Source organism: Corvus hawaiiensis, chromosome 6, assembly GCF_020740725.1.
Source record: "Corvus hawaiiensis isolate bCorHaw1 chromosome 6, bCorHaw1.pri.cur, whole genome shotgun sequence".
Taxonomy (NCBI): domain Eukaryota; kingdom Metazoa; phylum Chordata; class Aves; order Passeriformes; family Corvidae; genus Corvus; species Corvus hawaiiensis.
In genome coordinates this window covers 55,695,248-55,713,543 of record NC_063218.1, presented here as the reverse complement: position 1 = coordinate 55,713,543, position 18,296 = coordinate 55,695,248, and the positions used below count along the sequence as shown (strand labels likewise).

Here is an 18,296-nt window from a genome sequence, read left to right as displayed (position 1 = left end):
TGGCAGAAGCTGCACCTCGGAAACACCCAAAAGCAGGCTCCACTGCCGTGCCTTCCCTGCTTTTCCTTGGACCACTAGATGGCAGTTCCCCATCTCCAAAAGGGGGCTGCCGGTACCTGTTGGCTCCTGCCCAGCAGCTGCATAGTCAGGCAGAGCTGAGGCACATCTGCCTCTGCTGCTCTGACTTCTGGGGAGCTGTCAGCAGGAGTGGCCCCGGGCCAGCGTCCCACCTGAAGGGAGAACAGCTTTGCACTCGTGCATGACAACAGAGGGAATTTCCACAGGCACCCCAAGGGTGCTGAACACCACACACAGCCCTCGTCGACAGGAGGGGTCCTCCACGTCTTACTCACCCAGAATTTTACGAGGAAGAAAGCGTTTTGAGGCCCCTTCCCAAAGAGTTCCTTCAGACCGCCCTTCTTTTCAGGAAATTTGTCATAAATCTGACGAATGTCCACCGACTCAAGCAGTGGGTCACTGTAAGAATGGTTGGCGTGTCCAATGTGCACGAAGAGGTGTTTATTGTACTGCAAGGAAGAAACAGGAAAATCAGTGCTGTAGGAGAAGAATAGAGGGTTGTTACGGCAGGGGGCTGCGCTTTGATGGATTAAATGACTCGCACATCGCTCCTGGCACTGGGATTTTCTGCAATATGGTTTCCATGAACAACTTCACTGATTGTGTCACAGACCCTTGTGAACAAGGGTCAACATCAAAAAAACCTGTGTCCCCACTGCAAACCCCAAAGCATGGGCCTCTGCAAGGGGGTTATTTACATTGCAAGACCCAGTGGCAGCACGGTGATAAAGAGCCCTTCACTGAGCATAAAAAGATGAATGTGCTCAGGAGGAAAGCCTATTTCTGCTCCTTTAGACAGTGCCTTTTAATGGCCAGCGTCCTCAGAGCCTGAATTTCTGCTCGTGCCACAGAACCCACTCATGCACACCGCCTGTTTGTCTATCAAAAAGCCCCAAACCTCTATCTGTAGCACATCTCAACAAAAAGAGATGGAAGGGATTTCCTTCTAACTGCAGGATGACAGTAGCAAGAAGGCCAGTTACTCGGTGTTGCTGTTCCTGTAGACATTGCCCTCACTGCATGTCCTCCTGTATTTTGACCCATGTAATATCAAAGAGCCCAACTTTTCCCCCTTCCCTTGGGAGCCAGCTCTGTAGATGACCATCCCTGCCAAAACACATTCAGCTGCAATTTCCTATTTCTTAACTGCATCCCATCACACCTCATTATAATCAAAGGAATCACCTCGGCTTTCCTGCCTGGGTGAAATCCTTGGCCTGGTGGAGTCCACTCCAAAGGAGTCCAATGTGATCTTTTAGGGGCTGCCATTCCTCCAAGAGAACCTTTCAGCACCCGAAATGAAAGTGGAAGGATGAACACCAAAGACCCTCCACCAGTCAATCAGCACCTCCTGGGGTCATGAGAGCAGAGTGAAGGAGCTCCAGAGTGTCAGGATTAGACACTGGGGGTTTTCACCATGCAGATCACAAAACATTTCTCTAAATCAGTTAAGGGAAAGCTGATATGCAGTCAATGAACACTAGAAAACCCTGTCACATTGAACAGATGCTGTATATAAGGGGCAATTCCCAAAAGCTAGGCACAAATAAAATATTTAAAACCCCGAAGCAAACCTCATTTAAGCTATTTTGTTTACAATGTACCTGCTGAATGAACAAATTGAAGTGACAAATCTAAATGAATTGGGCAAGCACTCAGAGCCTTCCTTCGGTGTGAGCAGAGTCTTCCCTAGCAGATGTCCAAAACTCTGGGGAAAAGGAAATGGACTGCTAGATTTCTCCACTTAGTAAATGAAATTGAAATCTATTAAAAAATCATCTAGCACAGTGAAATCCAAATTTAGAACCAGAGAACACGTATCTGGGTATGAGGCCAAAAATGTGATACAGCCTGTGTTTCTTTGCAGGGTTGTATTTCTTTCTAAATTTTCTGGAAGCAGAAAGGAAAGCATAACATCTTAGCATTTGCCCAAGCAAAAGAAATGTGGGGATTGTTTCCTCTCAGTCTTGTCTGCTGGAGTTGTTCCAGGTTGTACAAGTAACCACGTTTTTATGGAAACAGAACTGAGGGCTCAGATTCTCCTGTAAATTCTCCTTCTCCCCAAAAGGGTGTCTCTCTCCCAGCCCAAAGATGGCTGTGGAGGGAAGGGGGAAGGGAGAGCTGTATTTTACAGTTTGGCCACTGCAAACTCCCAAGACAATTCACACACTGTACCTTATTCTGCAAGTCAGGCAAATACACAAATTGCTCAGTATCCAAACTTCAGTAACAGCAAACACATTTATAGGGACATGGAGCGTGAAGTCTTACTACTCTTTAAATACAAAAGCAAAGTTGGAGGCAGCTGCAAAGCTGCCACAGTTGTCTGCAGAGCTCGCCAAAGCACCAGATGCTGCTGCAGCAAAATTTCTGAGCGGGTACAGTAGGACAGATGGTATGACATCACCTGACAACATTCTTAGGACAGAAATGTTTATTTTGATATTGCAATGTGTGATTATTTTCTCCTTATGTTGCTGCAATTCCTATGCTAAGTACAATCATTACTAAGCTAATTAGACATGGCATATTTCTGCAAACTAACAAATGATAATGCAATATTGGAGCAGGGTAAATGGATACTGAAATGATCCCTATCGTTTTTAGACAAACACGCTCCACGACAGCTACTGATGCATAGATAAAGGCAAAGGAGCAAAGTTTTATGCCTATATTTTTGAGCCCATTAGTGTCTGAAAAGCTTAAAAACATCCTCATTATATTGAGAATTCACTGTTGATTTAGACTGAGTATTCCAGAGTCATTGAAGTACATTAGTTGCTGAGGAATTTACTCACACTACAGCATTTAAAGGATTTACATCTGGCATCAGGGCAATAATGTGCTTTAGATGCCATAAACCAGCACAAGTCAAATCCTGTATTTTTTAAGTACACAAGTACACAAAAATAGGAGGAACATTTTCAGCTCTGTCTTCTGTGTCTGCATTACACGACATGCCCTGGAGATGGCTGCCTCTTAAAGCTGAGCTCCTTCCCTTAAAAAAATTCTAACTATCCAAAGAATGCAGTAAAGCCATGAAATATGACTGTTGTCAAATAATACCACGAGAAAAATTATAATCCACTCAGGAATCTAAAAGAACCAAGACAAATTGCCAATGGCAGGGCATGCAAGCTGGTGCAGAACAAAGACAAACCACCTACATCTGCTTTATCAGCCAGCACATGTATTTGTAGCAGCTCCTCACCAATTTTGCACTTATATTCTGACACAACCATACAGACCAGCACATGGGGGGGGGGTGAATGGCTCCCCATGCACAGGGTGATGTAGATGCCGAGCAAGGTGGAAGGCAGGTGGCCTGAAAGGGAGCAGCTGTTTCTGTGGGAATGATCTTGCTCACGGGCACAGCACCCTGAGTGCAAGAGTGCTGCACCCTCCTGCTGCACCCAGCCGTGATTTAACCTGCCCAAATCCCACTGACACAGCTGGGAGTCACCTGCCTGACCAGTGATTGTGGTTCTGGGGGGAGCAGGAGCCAGGTGGGATGGGCTGACTGGGACCCAGGCACTGGTGTATCAGCAGTCTGTGTGCAGCTCTAACTGCACCCTGCCCAGCCTCAGCCCTGCTGCCTCGCTGTATCTCGTAAATCTGAAACTCTTTAATTTCCTGCTGATGTAAGAAAATCACTTGGTCTGCCAACAAGTTTTCTTATTTCTACCAAAACACTAGTAACTGAATATTTAATTCCTGCTGCTGTTGTCCTCCACTGAAGCAGATTGGGAGTTATAAACATGACATTTTAGTGCTATAACTGGAGTCTGTACCAACTCCTGTTGTTAAGGTTTTTAACACTTTCCTGTGAAATGTTAATTGAACTTTCTGTGCTGCATGCTATGATACAGCTGCATGGGCAACCTGGTCTTTCATGGACCTCCAAACATTCAGACTCTTGCCTGGATCTGAGCAGGGATTGAATCAGAAATGCAAAGTAAAAGGGGATTTTGGGCAACTTTATGGTTGCAGAAATGTAGAGGTAGGTGATGAGGGAGGGCAGTTCCCTGACCTCTTAATGTTGACCAGCACCTCCCAGCTAGCGCCACAGCAGTCCCAGCATGAAACTGGGACTTGCTGGTTGGGCAAGGTGCTTACACAATATTTCCACCATCTTTTCTGCACAGTGAAGACGCATCCTTCAGTTCTGGCCTGTCTGATTTAAGACCCTTCGGTCCCAGTTCCACAAGTGCTGAGTGTTCAGATGGGAAAATTATGCCTGACTGTAGGAAGCTGTCAATAACATTAAGTATTCTGCAAAATCAGGCTCATGCCAAATCAAAGGGGACCCTCAAAATCAGTGGCCCATTCATTCTTTTGCACCTGAACTTCTTGGTTTGTCAATTGTGAGTAATAATGCTCCTTCATCTAAAGCGACTGCACTAGTACATCTGTGAGATGCAAATGGAGGGAATTATTAATTCCATTTGGAAGGGAGGTTAGACAGTGCACAGTGAGCAGGGCACAGGGCCACGCATTTCAACAGCAGAAGAAAACAAACTACTGAATAGTTGCTTATCAAAGAAGGGCCATCTACATCTCCACTGAATGCGGCAGAGGAACAAATAAACACGTGAGCATGTCATTATCTGCTCTCTGCACAGCAGACGCAGGGCGGTATTTCCCAACTTCTGAGAGCCTGGCTCTGTAGCCGGGCCAAGCAGTTTTGGGGTGGGTGTAGGGGTGGGGGAAGCTGTTGGACGAGTTGGGGAGATGTGGGGCAGAGGCACAGGCAGGTGCAAAGCCCTTGGGGTGAGCCAGGATGGGTGCTTGGGGCAGGCAGAGTGGGGAATTCACAGCCGCAGCCCACCACAACCACAGCCGACCCCACGTGTCCCTGCACTTTCCATTTTGCTGGGAAATCTCCCCAGCAGCAGTGGGATTTGAGAAAAGGAAGAGAGCTGCATGAAGGCAGCAGTGAGAGCACAGCCAGGCCCCAGCAGCTTTCCACCTGTGGGCTGACTTTGGGGGGGATAAATGGTGCTGGTCTCCCAACACACCTAACCACGTTCTGGCCACAGGACCCTCCCTGGGAAGTCCATGTCCTGGCACAGCCGGGCTGGGGAAGCTAGCCTGGGGTTTCCATTATGTCTCCATGGGGTCCCCCAGGAATCCTGCTGGATGAGAAGTCTGCTGCCATGCCACAGTTTCATGACTGGAGCCTGTGCCAATCCTGGACCTCTTTAAAGTGCTTTCTTGGCACTTCTAACTATGGACACTCGAAAATGAACATTTCACAGCATATGACATTTGCACCCCAGGGCCAACATACAGCTGTCCAGCACAGCAAAATAAATGAGCCTTGTGTTTAGCAAAACTTTTTCTGATTCCAGATTAAAAAGACCTCAAATCCTGAGTCTGTGGCTCCGAGACATTCATCCTAATGTGAGTTTGCTTTCTTGTCCTTTCACATCACAAAGACACTAAACCAAGACTTCCTTGTGAGAGAAATGCTGAACTGCTTTTTATACTGTTTACAGGGAGTACAGAAAGGATAAACAATCCTTGCAACAATGGATATTGTTCAAGGATGGAGGGCTTCTTTTGAAAAGATCTCATTTATTTTTCATCACTTAGGTGGTTTGATTAACTTTGGTGAATTTTACTGCATTTGGCTAATGATGGCAGGCTGTTTTTATGGCCCTTGAGCAATTGCTTTCCCTTTCTGGTTCTCAGGCACAATTCTCCCCGGGCTCACAAAGTCCTTTTACAACAACGATAAAACCTGAATTAAAACATAAAGAATGTTTTATTTCTTCGCCACTTTTTAAAATACATTTTGAAATTTGGACCTAACACAATCTGACAGTTTGGATGGGTGGACTTATACTGAAAATGTCCATCACCCATATTCTTTATAGCCCTATATAGATATTTTAAATGTAAAGCTGTCTGAAGTGCTCACAACTTAAATAAATGTGACAGCAAGAACAAGAAACCTCAAAAAGGAACAGAAGAAAGGGTTTTTTTTGTTGGGTGGTGACAGGGTTTTTTTCTCTGATTGAAAATCAATCTTGAAAAAAAAATATGAATTTGAATTATTCTCATTCAGTTATAGTCTTTGAATTTTATATCTACTTGTGTAGTAGTCAACTGCTTAGATCCTTTGTAATCAGATTGCATGCTCAGTTTATATTTGTTAGGGAACATGGGATTACTTGGTTTAAGCATTTGTCGTGAACTTCCACAGAACCACTACAATAAAAATGGAAAGCCCCCATTAAGGAAAACCTGTCTTGGAAGCAACAGATGGGCACATGAACTGCTTCATCTGCTGAGAATAAAGTTGTACAGGGCAGGCAATAATCAAAGGTAACTGAAATGCTGCTGCTTGGACCTGCAAGGGAAACTTCTATGCACCACTTAGGAATTGTACTTAAGCACAAAATGCCACAAAAGGAAAATGCAGCTTGACATTTGTAAACTGAATTGATTTTCATGTAAAAGGAGGAGCAATTTTGCCCATCCTCAGCTGCAGAGTCAGTACTCCAATGTTCTGCAACTGTGCCATCTTGCATTCCCCAGACTATCTTCTGCCATGCAGATTTACAGTGAGGGGTGCATATTGTTTCCTTTCTATATTTTTCTCTTTTGTAAATGGAACAATTTTGTGTCTAGATGAGGAAAATGTTCCACAGCCACCCACAAATGAGAGGACTCTACAGAGCAGATTTCCAACTCTCCAGAATGGCCACTCTAAACTAAAAAAACCTGCCTGGCATTGAGCAGCTTTGGTACTTTTAAACACCAATGGCCATTGGAAGAGCCACAGAAATGCTGAAGGCCCCAGTTCTACAAGGAATTCCCTGTGGGTGGACCTTTGTGCCCCTGCACAGCCCCACTGCAGGTGCTGGGAGTCACTGAGGCTGACAAACCTCAATTTCTAATTTCTGTACAGGAATATGGACTGCAAGGGGCCTGGATTCTGCCAGTATCAAGTCCTGTCCCCAGATGCCATGCCAAATACACCTTTTCCACTCAACTTCCAGGTTACATTTTAAGGTGGAATTGATCTATTTGCCCCCACTACCATGAGGCTTTCTGGCCTGATTTTGTGTTGGGGGAGAGACAGAGGAAGGGTCACGTTTTTTTAATAAAATGTTGGAAGGACATTTGATCAAGATAATATTTTATGTCATTTTCTGTGAAAAGAAAGCAATGTAATGAATATAGAACTGTCCCTTTTCAGAAGATACATGAGAACTCCTACACATCTCTCCTGTAGCAGCACATAAATACATTCATTTCCGAGGTCAGCAAAGGCACAAAGGAGATGCTGCAATCACAGCACGTGCCCACAGGACTTCATGTGCACATTGTGCAAACACACACATCACCTGCCTTGATGATTTTATTTGAAAAGTAATCAAACCCCATCCTTTCTGTGCTGTGCAAACCTTACCTGCAATAAAACATCTCACCCACACAAAGAAAGGTGTGCAAAACTGCAGACAGAATTCACATTGTCTGCAATGGCACTGCATGAGGCTGGGGTTCGCTCTCACCTCCAAGGAGAACTCTCAGTGCTTGTTGGAGAGGTCAGTGCATTGGAGACAGGGAGGGCTGGCAGGAGACACAGAGCTGTCCCTGCACACCAGTGCCTCTCCAGCATACATCCTTCTCCCCTTGCCTAGGGAGCTGGTCACACTGCCTTGGGGCTTTTTTCCAATGCCCTTGTGTAAGATCCAAATAATCAAATTTACTTAACTGGATCTAAGCAACACTTCCCCTTCTCCTGACTCCCCTTTTCCAGGCAGTGATGCCGACACACTGCCATGGGGGCTCATCTTTTGGCTCCCCATGGCACCTGCCTGGATGGTGCAGGCTGTCCCCACGCAGAGCACTGCCCCACTGCATTTGCAGTGTGGATGCAAGAATGAACTAAATTGGCAATTGACTTTCCCTAGAGTCTCAGTTTTGCAATGTTACAGCACACAGGTAACTGCTTTTTTAAAAACAAGTCTGGGTAGTTTGATGCTCTTGCTTGTCCTGTAAACCTCCTGCACAAATGTGTTTTAAAAGGTGGGTGGGTTTCTCAGCAGTCTTCTTGCAAGCTGGGACAAGATCCAGTGGGCCTCTGCACCCTCAGGAATTCCAAATAATATTAGTTTACTCCAAAGAAGGCTTTGCAGTACTTGTGGGGCCATCCTGGGTAACCACGCTTCTGTTCAGACCTCCATTCTCCCCCTGCAATGCCAAAGCTACTCAGTTGCTCAGCCCCTGTTTGCTCCCTTTTACATAAAACCCCACAGATACAGAGGCACTACACCGTATTAGCCCATGGGTTTTGCATACAGATTTATGTCATAAAAACCTATGGAAAAGGGATCATTATGTGGCACAGTGGCAAACCATCCAATCAGACTGCACTGAGATAAAATTTCATTCACACACAGACAGCAAGGCTGAGCATCACGTGGCCACATCCTGTTTTCCCAGTAACCTGGAGGAACACACACACATCCTGGCCTGGAGCAGGCTGGAGGTGGCAGAGCCCATAAATCAGCAGGACACCTTACACGGAGTCAGCAAGCCGAGGGCTGGGAAATCTGCGCATGGATAAGGGTGACTGATGGGAAAACCTGGATGCTGTGCTTTGGCAGCAGAAATACAAACTGCTGCCTGGATGAACTCGGGGCTTGGGGTGGAGGAGGTGTTCCAGAGTGGTCTGGAGGACACTAAAGTGAAGCCCACCAGAGCCAGGATTGCCATGAGATCATGGGAAGGCAAAGGGATTCCAGGGAAACCATGAATGCCCAACAGTCAGGTAAGTGCTGAGAGAACCATACCTGCTGCCAAACATTTCCTGCACCTCAAAGCTAATTCAACCTGGCAAAGTGTGACATTTAGCAAACCAACACACCTCCATGTGGTTGGTGTATGAATAGGTGAGATACGGTGTATTTTCCCAGGGATGTTTCTCTGCCAGGAGCATTCCTCTGTTGTAAGGTTTCTGGGCTATGTCTCCAATCCCCATTGTGCAGGGTAAACACTCCTTGGATAACACCCCTGGCCAGAGCCCATAAATGCTATGGTTTCCAGTTCTGGATTATAAAAAGAAAATGATAGCTTCTCTCTTCTCCAGGCTACTGTATTTTACCAGGAATCTGAACAAGAATGGCCTGTCCATATCACCCATTCAGGACGGTATTTGCTTTTCAGAAATTTTCTCAGAACAAATTCTCAGGCTGGAGCTGAAAGAAGTTCTTTCAATTTATTTGTGATGCAGTAGAATCAGTGCTAGGCTACTGACAAATGTTCTTGGTAAATATATGGTGATTAATGTCAAGGTTCAAGGCTTACTGGAGTAAATGAAACATTACAGCCAGCTTCAGAAATTATCCTTGCAGGTATAGTATGCAGACAAAAAATCAAAAGAAAATTAAAAATTTCATTTAAAAAAAAAAAAAATCCAATATGCAATATGCACACTTTCTGTGCAAGTCCTTAATTTTGTTCTGGTTAGGAAATAGATTAGGCTTTAACTTAGAGTTCAAGCACTGAATTCTTGCCAAGAACACAATGCAATTTGGTACACCTGCTAAACTAGGTCAGCAGTGAGACAGGCGCCAGAACAAACCCTGCCTGCTTTCACAGAGGCCTCTTGCTGCTGCAAATGGGGGAGAAGAGGGCAAGAAAGGAAAATACAGTCCTAGGGTGAAAGGAATATTGCACAGAGCAGCAGCGAACACAGAGACACCGGGTGTATTCCATCAGACTCAACCCCGGAAGGCATGCCCAGAGGGTGGGGAGCAAAGGTGCAAAGCTGAAGATCAGCAGTAAAGGTGCAAAGCTGAGGATCAGTGGACACAAGGGCAATAAATACTTACTGATTCAGGATCCCTCTGCTGCTCAAGGAAAGCTGAAAACTCCACCAGCCTGAGCTTGGTCGTACCAATAGATCGGCCCTGCCATGCAGGGACTGAGGGAGCCGGGGCTGATGTGGGCTCAAAGCCTGAAATAAAGGAAACAGTTTCATGAAGAAGCTGACACTTCCTCGGTTTATATTTCCTCAATTAAATATAATTGGGAATTATGCATGTAGCCCTTGGATATTTATATTAATTTTAGCAACTAATTAATTCAGGATGAGTTAAAATTGGAAAATCTCAGACTAATACGTAGAAAAAGAGGTCCCAACCCAGCAATCTAATAATGGTGGAAAGAAAAGATCTACTATTTTGTTTCCTTGGGGCTGTAACTCACTGTAGAATTTTTGTTTAAATTATATACTAGACTATAGAGATTTATAGAGACTTCACCTAGACCTACAGCTGACCCTTCCTTGGAAACTGGCATCAAGATTCACAGGAGACATTACTGCCTTGGGAGTCAGGAGAACTGGCCTCCATTTCTGGCTCCTAATGTGCCACATGTTACAAGTAAATCACCCCTCTTTTTGCCTATTTCTTCTGCCACTCTCAATTCCCCTCTCCTATTTAGAGTACAAGGTTTCCAAGGCAGGGACTGTCTCTTACTACGTATTTGCACATTGGGTCTTGACTACTTTTGGAGCTTTTAGGCATCATTATGCTACAGCTAATATTAAATAATTACTGTAGAGAGCTGAATCATTCCCTAAAAAGAAAAAAAAAGGTTTTAAATTGATAATAAAGAGAGAATGACATGATCTAGATAGAGAAGGGATGTTAACCACCCTCTCTAATTCACCTCAAGAGAAGGAATAAATGTTACCTCCTGGTTCTTATTGTAGAAAATTAGATGAGAAGGAAAGAAAACTGTAAAGGAAGAGGAAAAGGCAGCAGCTCAAAGGCAAAACTCATCTTGGGAGAGACACAGGCACAAGGAAGGCAGGGGAGAGGCACCAAAGGTGAGAGAACAAAGATTATCCTGAACTAGGCTGAGAAGCAGGGAGAGGTCACAGGTAGTGTGTGTCCATATCCCATATAGTGAATGTGGTACCTGACCCCAAACCCTCAAATTTAGGCAAGGAAGGTGTGAGGCTTGTACAAAACAGGGAATTACAAATGTCACTGGCTAGACGTGAACAGGAATTCTAATGAAGCAAAAACTCATGCATGAGTTTTAACCAATTTAGAAATACTAAAATTCCTGTTCTGAGAGAAAATGCGGAAGAATAAAAGGAGACAATAGAAAATACCTGTCCTAGAAAATAATGGTATAAATTAGCAATGTCAAGAAAAAGGCATTCTCATGAGTGCAGAAAAATAGCTTTAGTTTGAAGCATTAAATAGCAGCAAGTTAGAAAATTATAAAGAACTGGGTAAGAGTCAAAAACTTGCAGCACAAACAGAGTCATAAGCACTGGGGTCATTTGGCAAGGGAGACGTAACATGAGAAATCACCTGCAAAGAAATAATTCCTGAAATTATGCATGGAAGGATGCTGGGAAAAGGAGCAGGGAAGTAGCCATGGGAAGGGCTTGATCAATTTGAGCAATGGAATTCAGAATAAACATTAGGTACTTATCAAAGTGGCAGCAGGCAAAGCAGGACCTTCAGGAGGGGATGAGTTATAAACAACCTGATACAGAGAAGTTTTATACTTAAGGCTAAACATATATGATTTTGGAAGGGGTTTTAGGATCAGTTTAAAATAAATTAAGCTGTATTCTTGTTACATAGCTATTATAAAAGAAACATTCATCCTATTACTCACTTTTTACAGTAATCCCTACATTATGGAATGCTGACTGGAAATCACACATCACAACTCCTTGCATATGTATTAGTGCTTCCTACCTAAAAAAAACCCAAACCCAATGATTTTCCCTAAGATATAATGAGATAATAGGACACTGGGATTGGTGTTTCCTTTGGCTGGAGGGAACATGAGACCTGGAGCTGTGGCTCTGCCCATGTCAGAAGTCAGCACATCACATTCAGTACCAAATTCAAGTCTTTTTAAGGGTGAGGATAAATGAAGAATTACCTGAAATGGGAGCTGTGACTGATGGCTGTATAGGATAGGCCTGCTGAACGAATGGCTTTACGCTGGAATAAAGAGGTACACAGAAATCATACACCGTGCCATCCACAGGAAATTCCATTAGACTCACACAGTATAGGAAAATAGGTGGCTAATGACCTTTACCCACAAACATATCTCTTCCTTGCAGAGCATATTTGACAGATGGACAGCACAGAGGGAACTGAGGGGATGAGAATCACACCCAGCACCCTGAAGCTGGGATCTCAGCGGCGCTCAGTGACGCAGCAGGAAACCTGACCTGCTGCTAGAGTCACAGCAGCCAGGGATGGGCACTGCTGGGACTCCCAGGAAACCCAGAGGACACTGAACTACAGGGTCACAAAGGAGGGTGTCCATCCAGTATTCAGCCTCAGTTTTGAGGTTTGGGATCCCTTGTAACTTTTGGAATGTGAGTTCACATCACTGCAAAGACTCTTTCTTTCCCTAAAATTATCTTTACCTCCTTTTTTGGAAAATCTGCAAGTTCTTGCTTCCCTCATATCACAGAGTGCACAAGCTACCCTCCCACTGCATATAGAAACATATTTGAATTTTCAGACTTACTCTTGCGAGGATCCAGGCTGCCCCGTTTGAATCATGCCCGGCCAAAACTGAAAGAGGAAAAACAAACAAACAGGCCCACAGTTGTTCTCTTTGTTGAAAGACTTTGGGTATTTTTGAGCAAGCATGATTCCTTTTGCAAACCCAAGCCAAAGCATTAATCCATTCATTCCGTCTTAGTTTTCTACTGAACATTGTTAGAGAATACAGGGGTTTTTTTGGGACTCAGCTAACGACTTACCCCAGGTGCCCCAGGAAATGTAGGACGGGGAATTCCTGGCAGGCCCAGCTTGTTGTGAATAGCAGTAGCTGAGACTATCTGAGCTGATGACATTGCTGCCATGTGCTGGAGTGCTTTGTCCTTTGCTGTCTGATCCTTTAATATGACAATTACACGGAGTCTTAAAACATTTGGCACAACAAATGATGTTAAATAACTGCAGATACAAGCACATAACTAAAAACTTAAAAAGCCACACAGAAAATGCAAAAATAGCAAACCATGCAGGGAAAAAAAAAAAAATACAGCACGGAGGCTAACACTCTAACTACCACAAGGCAAAACCTCCTCTCAGACCTGTATGGTAGACCTGAATTCTCACAGTCTGCTCTGCCAACACGCAGGAAGCTCTGGGAGAGCAAACTACTGGCCACTTGTTTATCTGGGCAAATTCTGCCGATTTCAAATCAGGCTGGACTAAGCAGGGCATGCTGCTGAGGCTCAGCTCTGCCTGCAGGACAGGGAGCACTGAGATTCAAGCTCTATCATTTCCATCTAAGAGGAGTTTGCCTTTTGTATTGCAGTGTAAAATGAGAACACAGAACTGCGGCTGACTTGCAAACAGGGACAGTTTTCTTCATGCTTACGGGCTTAGAGTAATTTTGGATTCAGCTTTAAGACAAACATTTTGAAAGTTAGGTCACAAACATGGAAATAACATTTTAAATTTTCAATTGTGGCATTTTACTGGTTTACAGTGTTCCCAAAGAAAGCTATCAGCCATAAAATTCCTGCTTTTTTCGAGCACACAGGAACAAGTTTAGGAAAAGGTGGGTTGTTATTGGTTACTTGTATTAGAGCAGCGCTTGGAGTCCCAGCCACTGCCAGTCAGGTATGGTCACAGGACAGAAAGGGACAGCCTCTTAATGCAACAGAGTTAACCAGGGGGATGTCCTAGGTCAGGGAAAATGAGTAAACAACAGGCTGTTACACACCGGTAAAGCAGGGTTCCTCATCCAGAAGTACTGTATTAATAAGTACCAATATTTAGGTATGTCACTTAGAATGAAGGAACACAAGCAGTATTAGGCAAGGATGTTTTGGGGGTTTTTTTTCTGGTTTTATTTTACAAGCATAGTAGCAAGCATGCTGGCAAGAGATGCATGCTCTTATGTATGATATATGACTTTGCACATATATGCTCCCTTTAAAGCTTGTATGTAGTAGTACTATAGGTGAGCAGTTTCTTCCTTTGAATAGCTCCTTTAGAAACAGCACAGGCTGAAAGTACAGGAAAAGCTAGCCAAAAAATTCTGCCAAGCACAGCTAAGGTACATAATACTTAGTTTAGTCAAAATACTTACCATGCTTGTTACCTGGATACAACAACAAACAGTTTATTAAAATGCTTGTGTAGAATAGCAGACTCTTAGCAAAATATGAACAAAATAATAAGAGACAAAGGAAGAGCAGTTTGCTCAGCATTAAATATCAGCTTTAAACAAATGCATTATTTTCACCCAGGGACTGATTCATTAAAAGGGGAACAAAAAGGATAAAAAAATACCAACAAAACCCTGGGGAGAAACAACCCCAGCTCCCTGTGCGAATGCTGTGGATACTGAATGAGGGATTGTTGCTGAGTGTGTTTCCCTGAGCTGTGCAAGGAGCCCCTGTGGGACACAGCCCAGAGAGCAGCAGGTGGAGCAGGGCAGGAGCAGCTCCAGCATCATTGCCTCTGCTCCCTGCAGGATGTGGGCCCAAAGAACAGCCCTCTGCTCAGCAGCTCTAACACCCTGGGCTCATCTGTGCTGAGGGGGACACATCCATCAGCACGGGGCCAGACTCGGTCCTTTCTCAAAACTTGTAGCTTTCTGATATAACCAAAACCAATTCTCTGGTTAAGAGCTGGAGCTCAGCCCTGGTTCTCACCCCTGCCTGCCCCAGGGCGGGAGGGTGTGCACAGGAGGTTTGTGCTTTACTGGCTGCTTTTGGACGTCTGAAGACCACCGGGCTAAAAAGATGTTTAGCTGTGTGCTAAGAAGTGGCAGTATCCTGACATTCATGCAGACCTCCAGACCCCTCTACACTCTTGCACAGCAAGAAGGACCCTCCATCATGAAAAGATGAAAGTGAGATGTCCTTAAGCAATATGGAGATCCAGCCCTACCAGATTTCTCTGTTTCACCCTCTTTTTGTAAGTGGAGCTGTGGCTTGGAAATGCCAAACCATGAGTCTCACACATTGCCTGCTGAATCCTAACAAAAACCAACATTCAGGGGATCTGTATCCTGTGTGTAAAATAAATGATTCAAGAGACATGTGCCTCTGGGTCCTAGTAACCTCCGAAACTGTGTGAGTGCTGCTTTTGTGACCACCTTGTTCTTCTCCAGATGTGCTGGGGCTCTGTAGGCTCCTCTCCTCCACTGCCTCCTGCCTGCCACCACATGAAGATGCAGCCAGTGCCTGCGGCCCCTGCCAAGTTCCCAGACTCCTCTGGATCCACTATTAGATGGATTCAAACTAAAGGAGAATTTAAAAGTAAAAGCTTTTTTAGGGCTATTAAAGTCCATTCCTGGGAGTTGTGTGAGCCCGAGGTAGGTTATGTGTCCATGAAATTGCTTATCATGCCTTGCTTTATCCCTCTGAAGTCTCTGCCTAACTCCCTGCTAGTGTTACTGCAGCTCCAGGAGATGTATTTATTTCTGCCTGATGAGGCACTGAAACAAACTGAAGTGCATTACTCTCTGTAATGTTCTTGCCATCCAAGGACTAGAATAGGAGCCTGGACACCCAACACAGCAACAAATCCCACCCTAACAGATGAACTAGGAAAAATTTTTGAAGATTTACACTTCCTTCAAGATCTTCTGTGGAGCTCTTAGTCACCATTAGAGTGAATCTGATGATCCTGAATTTTAAGAACAGTGACAGGGATTTTTGGAGGGAGAAAACATCTTTTCTTTCGTGACATGAAATGGGATGTGCCTTCCTTCTTGCCGGTTGCTGCTTTTCATCCTAGAATGGTCTGTGTTTTGTGGGGCCATTCATCTCATCCTCTTTGACTGATGATGTTTTCAGGAGGATGCAGAGAAAGTAAAAAACCTTTAGAATGACAGCTCAGAAAGGCAATCCTTCAATAGGGCTATTTTTGAGTAGTTTCAACAACCCCCGCAGAGTTTCCTACTGGTGACAAATCTGATCTGGGACATCAACACACTCAGGCTAACACACATCAACGGGAAGTTTCACCTTTTGTAGGCTTAGGAATCCTTGCACAGTGGGAAGATTCAGCTTTTCTCAAAGTAACTTTACATTCAAACATGACAGAAATCAAATTCAAATTCAAATACAGATACTTAGGAGGTCCTGAGTTCCATTGGCAAAAGAGCAACTTCAGCTCCAGGTAGTTTTTGAGAGCTGCAAGGTGGTTGCCTGTGCTTGTATAATCAAGCAGGCTTCATGGTCTTCAAAAACAAATGGGATAACCACATTTTAAATCTGTTTATTTAGATTGCAATATTGGCTTGTCTGCCACTTAAAAGCAGGTATATATTGGGGTTTTTCAGGCTGTAACAGAGAGCACTCGTAACCAGGAGGGAATGAGTCTCTCTACCTATCACTGCACAACAGCCACTGCTGGGATGGAACTTGGTAACTGATTAATAACACACAATGGTATTACATCACAGTTTAGGCAGCAAGAGAAGTAATATATCCAATTAAAACGGCAGGGGTAATTTAAACAGGCAGATTACAGTAATTACCCAGGTTGGAATATGGCCAGGACAAATGGGTTAACACCCCTACTCTAAAACAGGAACGTTGTGGGATTTTTAATGACTGCAAATAGTTAAGATTTTGATTTCCTATCTTGTCCAAGAGAGAAAGGGTTTGGTTTTGCTCTCACTTGTGCTGCTTTGTAAAGCTGGAACAATTTCTTTCAGGTCAATGTGGTTTACACTGATGTAGTAAAATAAAAGTTTGGCTCAGCGTGCTGCAGTCCCGTGCTGAGGTTCAGCAGAGGCTTGGGGGACAGTATCTCCTACTGAATCATTAAATCCTGCTGGAGCCTAAGGTATTCCTTGGATAGGTCCCATCTGGCCCTGACCTGGTTTGACCCTACTTAGTTCATGAGCTCAGATGGGATTGCTGCTGCCCAGGAATGACACTGTAGTAAGCAACAGGCTGCACTCAGACTCCTGCCTTCCCCTCCACTTATAAAAGTCTTCTGCACTGTGGTACATAATTAGTAATGAATGTTACCAAGGTGGATTTAGAGTACAGTCAGTGGAAAACTGGTCTAGCTCCACTAAATCCCTAAAATATCATCTCTGTAGAGGAGATCAAGATGTGCCTCATGTTTTAGCTGACTGCTGCTGGCTGCAGTTGCACACACTTTGTTTTTGGAAGATATAAGCTCTAAGCATCTTATGCAAGGAGACTACAACTTTTAATGAATCAGGCCCTTGAGGTTTGCTTTTCACAATTAGTTTTGGAATGCAAAATACATAGTTAAATTAGATAATAATAATTCCCCACTATCATCCAATTATAAATCTTAATATCTAAAAAAGCCCCGCATGAAACAAGAGTTCTACATGACAAGCACAAAAGGATTTGTGTCTGACTTTCTTTTAATCCAACATAAACAGAATAATAATTCAATCAATCAGTTCAAACAAGTTCGTAAGCAAAAAATAAAAACTCTTATCCTAGAATGATAAATGGGGCTTTGAATACCATGTTATCTATGACTTTGGGAGAAAAAAAATCTAAGACAGTATGTGGAAAAGTAAGCACAACAGAACAGTATTAATTCAAGAAGCCCTAAAACCTGTACCAGTATTTAAAATGCAAAACTTTTCATGTAAGGAAAAAAAAAACCACCATAAGCAACAACAATTTGCTCACAAAATGGATGTTACAGTAACACTAGCATAAAATAGCTTCCTAATAAGCAATTTTGCAGATGTTATTTCTGCTCAGATCTCGTATTGATTCAAATAACCTTTACAATAATTAGCTGTAGCTCAAAAAAGATAAACAAATCATGACAATATACAATTGTTCTGGACAAAAGATAGAGAGCACTTCAGTGTTTCTAGCCCTGATCTCCAATTTGCTTATTATTAGAGAAGACAGGAGTAAATACAAAAGCTGGCTATTTCAGCCAGGCAATAGCTAATGCCAAGAAGAGAATGCGCATTCAAAGCTGTCCCAACTTGCTGCCTAATGAGTAGCAATTAATCCATCTTATTGTATTTCAAAATGCTGAAGACTCCATTCATATCAAAGGGAATTTTTCAAGGCTTTTATCATTGTTCATTTAAAAAAGTATAGAGCTATCTTTAGCATTTTATAATTGACAACAATATTTTCTTTTTATCCCTAAATGCGGAATGTAGAATAATGGATTTAAAAACATGTAATACATGTGAACTGTAGGCATTTTAATGTGGGGTTT

General features: G+C 43.6%; 1 protein-coding gene across 2 annotated transcripts in view; it reads right to left on the bottom strand.

Annotated features, from left to right (window-relative positions):
* Positions 1-18,296, bottom strand: part of TEAD1 (TEA domain transcription factor 1) — a 100,912-nt gene that overhangs the window by 17,935 nt on the left and 64,681 nt on the right. For both annotated transcript variants that reach the window (XM_048305753.1, XM_048305754.1), the window contains 5 exons: positions 12,851-12,985; positions 12,613-12,659; positions 12,010-12,071; positions 9,927-10,051; positions 354-527 (listed from right to left, as the gene is read on the bottom strand). In XM_048305753.1, coding sequence (XP_048161710.1) covers positions 354-527; positions 9,927-10,051; positions 12,010-12,071; positions 12,613-12,659; positions 12,851-12,985 — 543 coding nt within the window. The remainder of the gene's footprint in view (positions 1-353; positions 528-9,926; positions 10,052-12,009; positions 12,072-12,612; positions 12,660-12,850; positions 12,986-18,296) is intronic.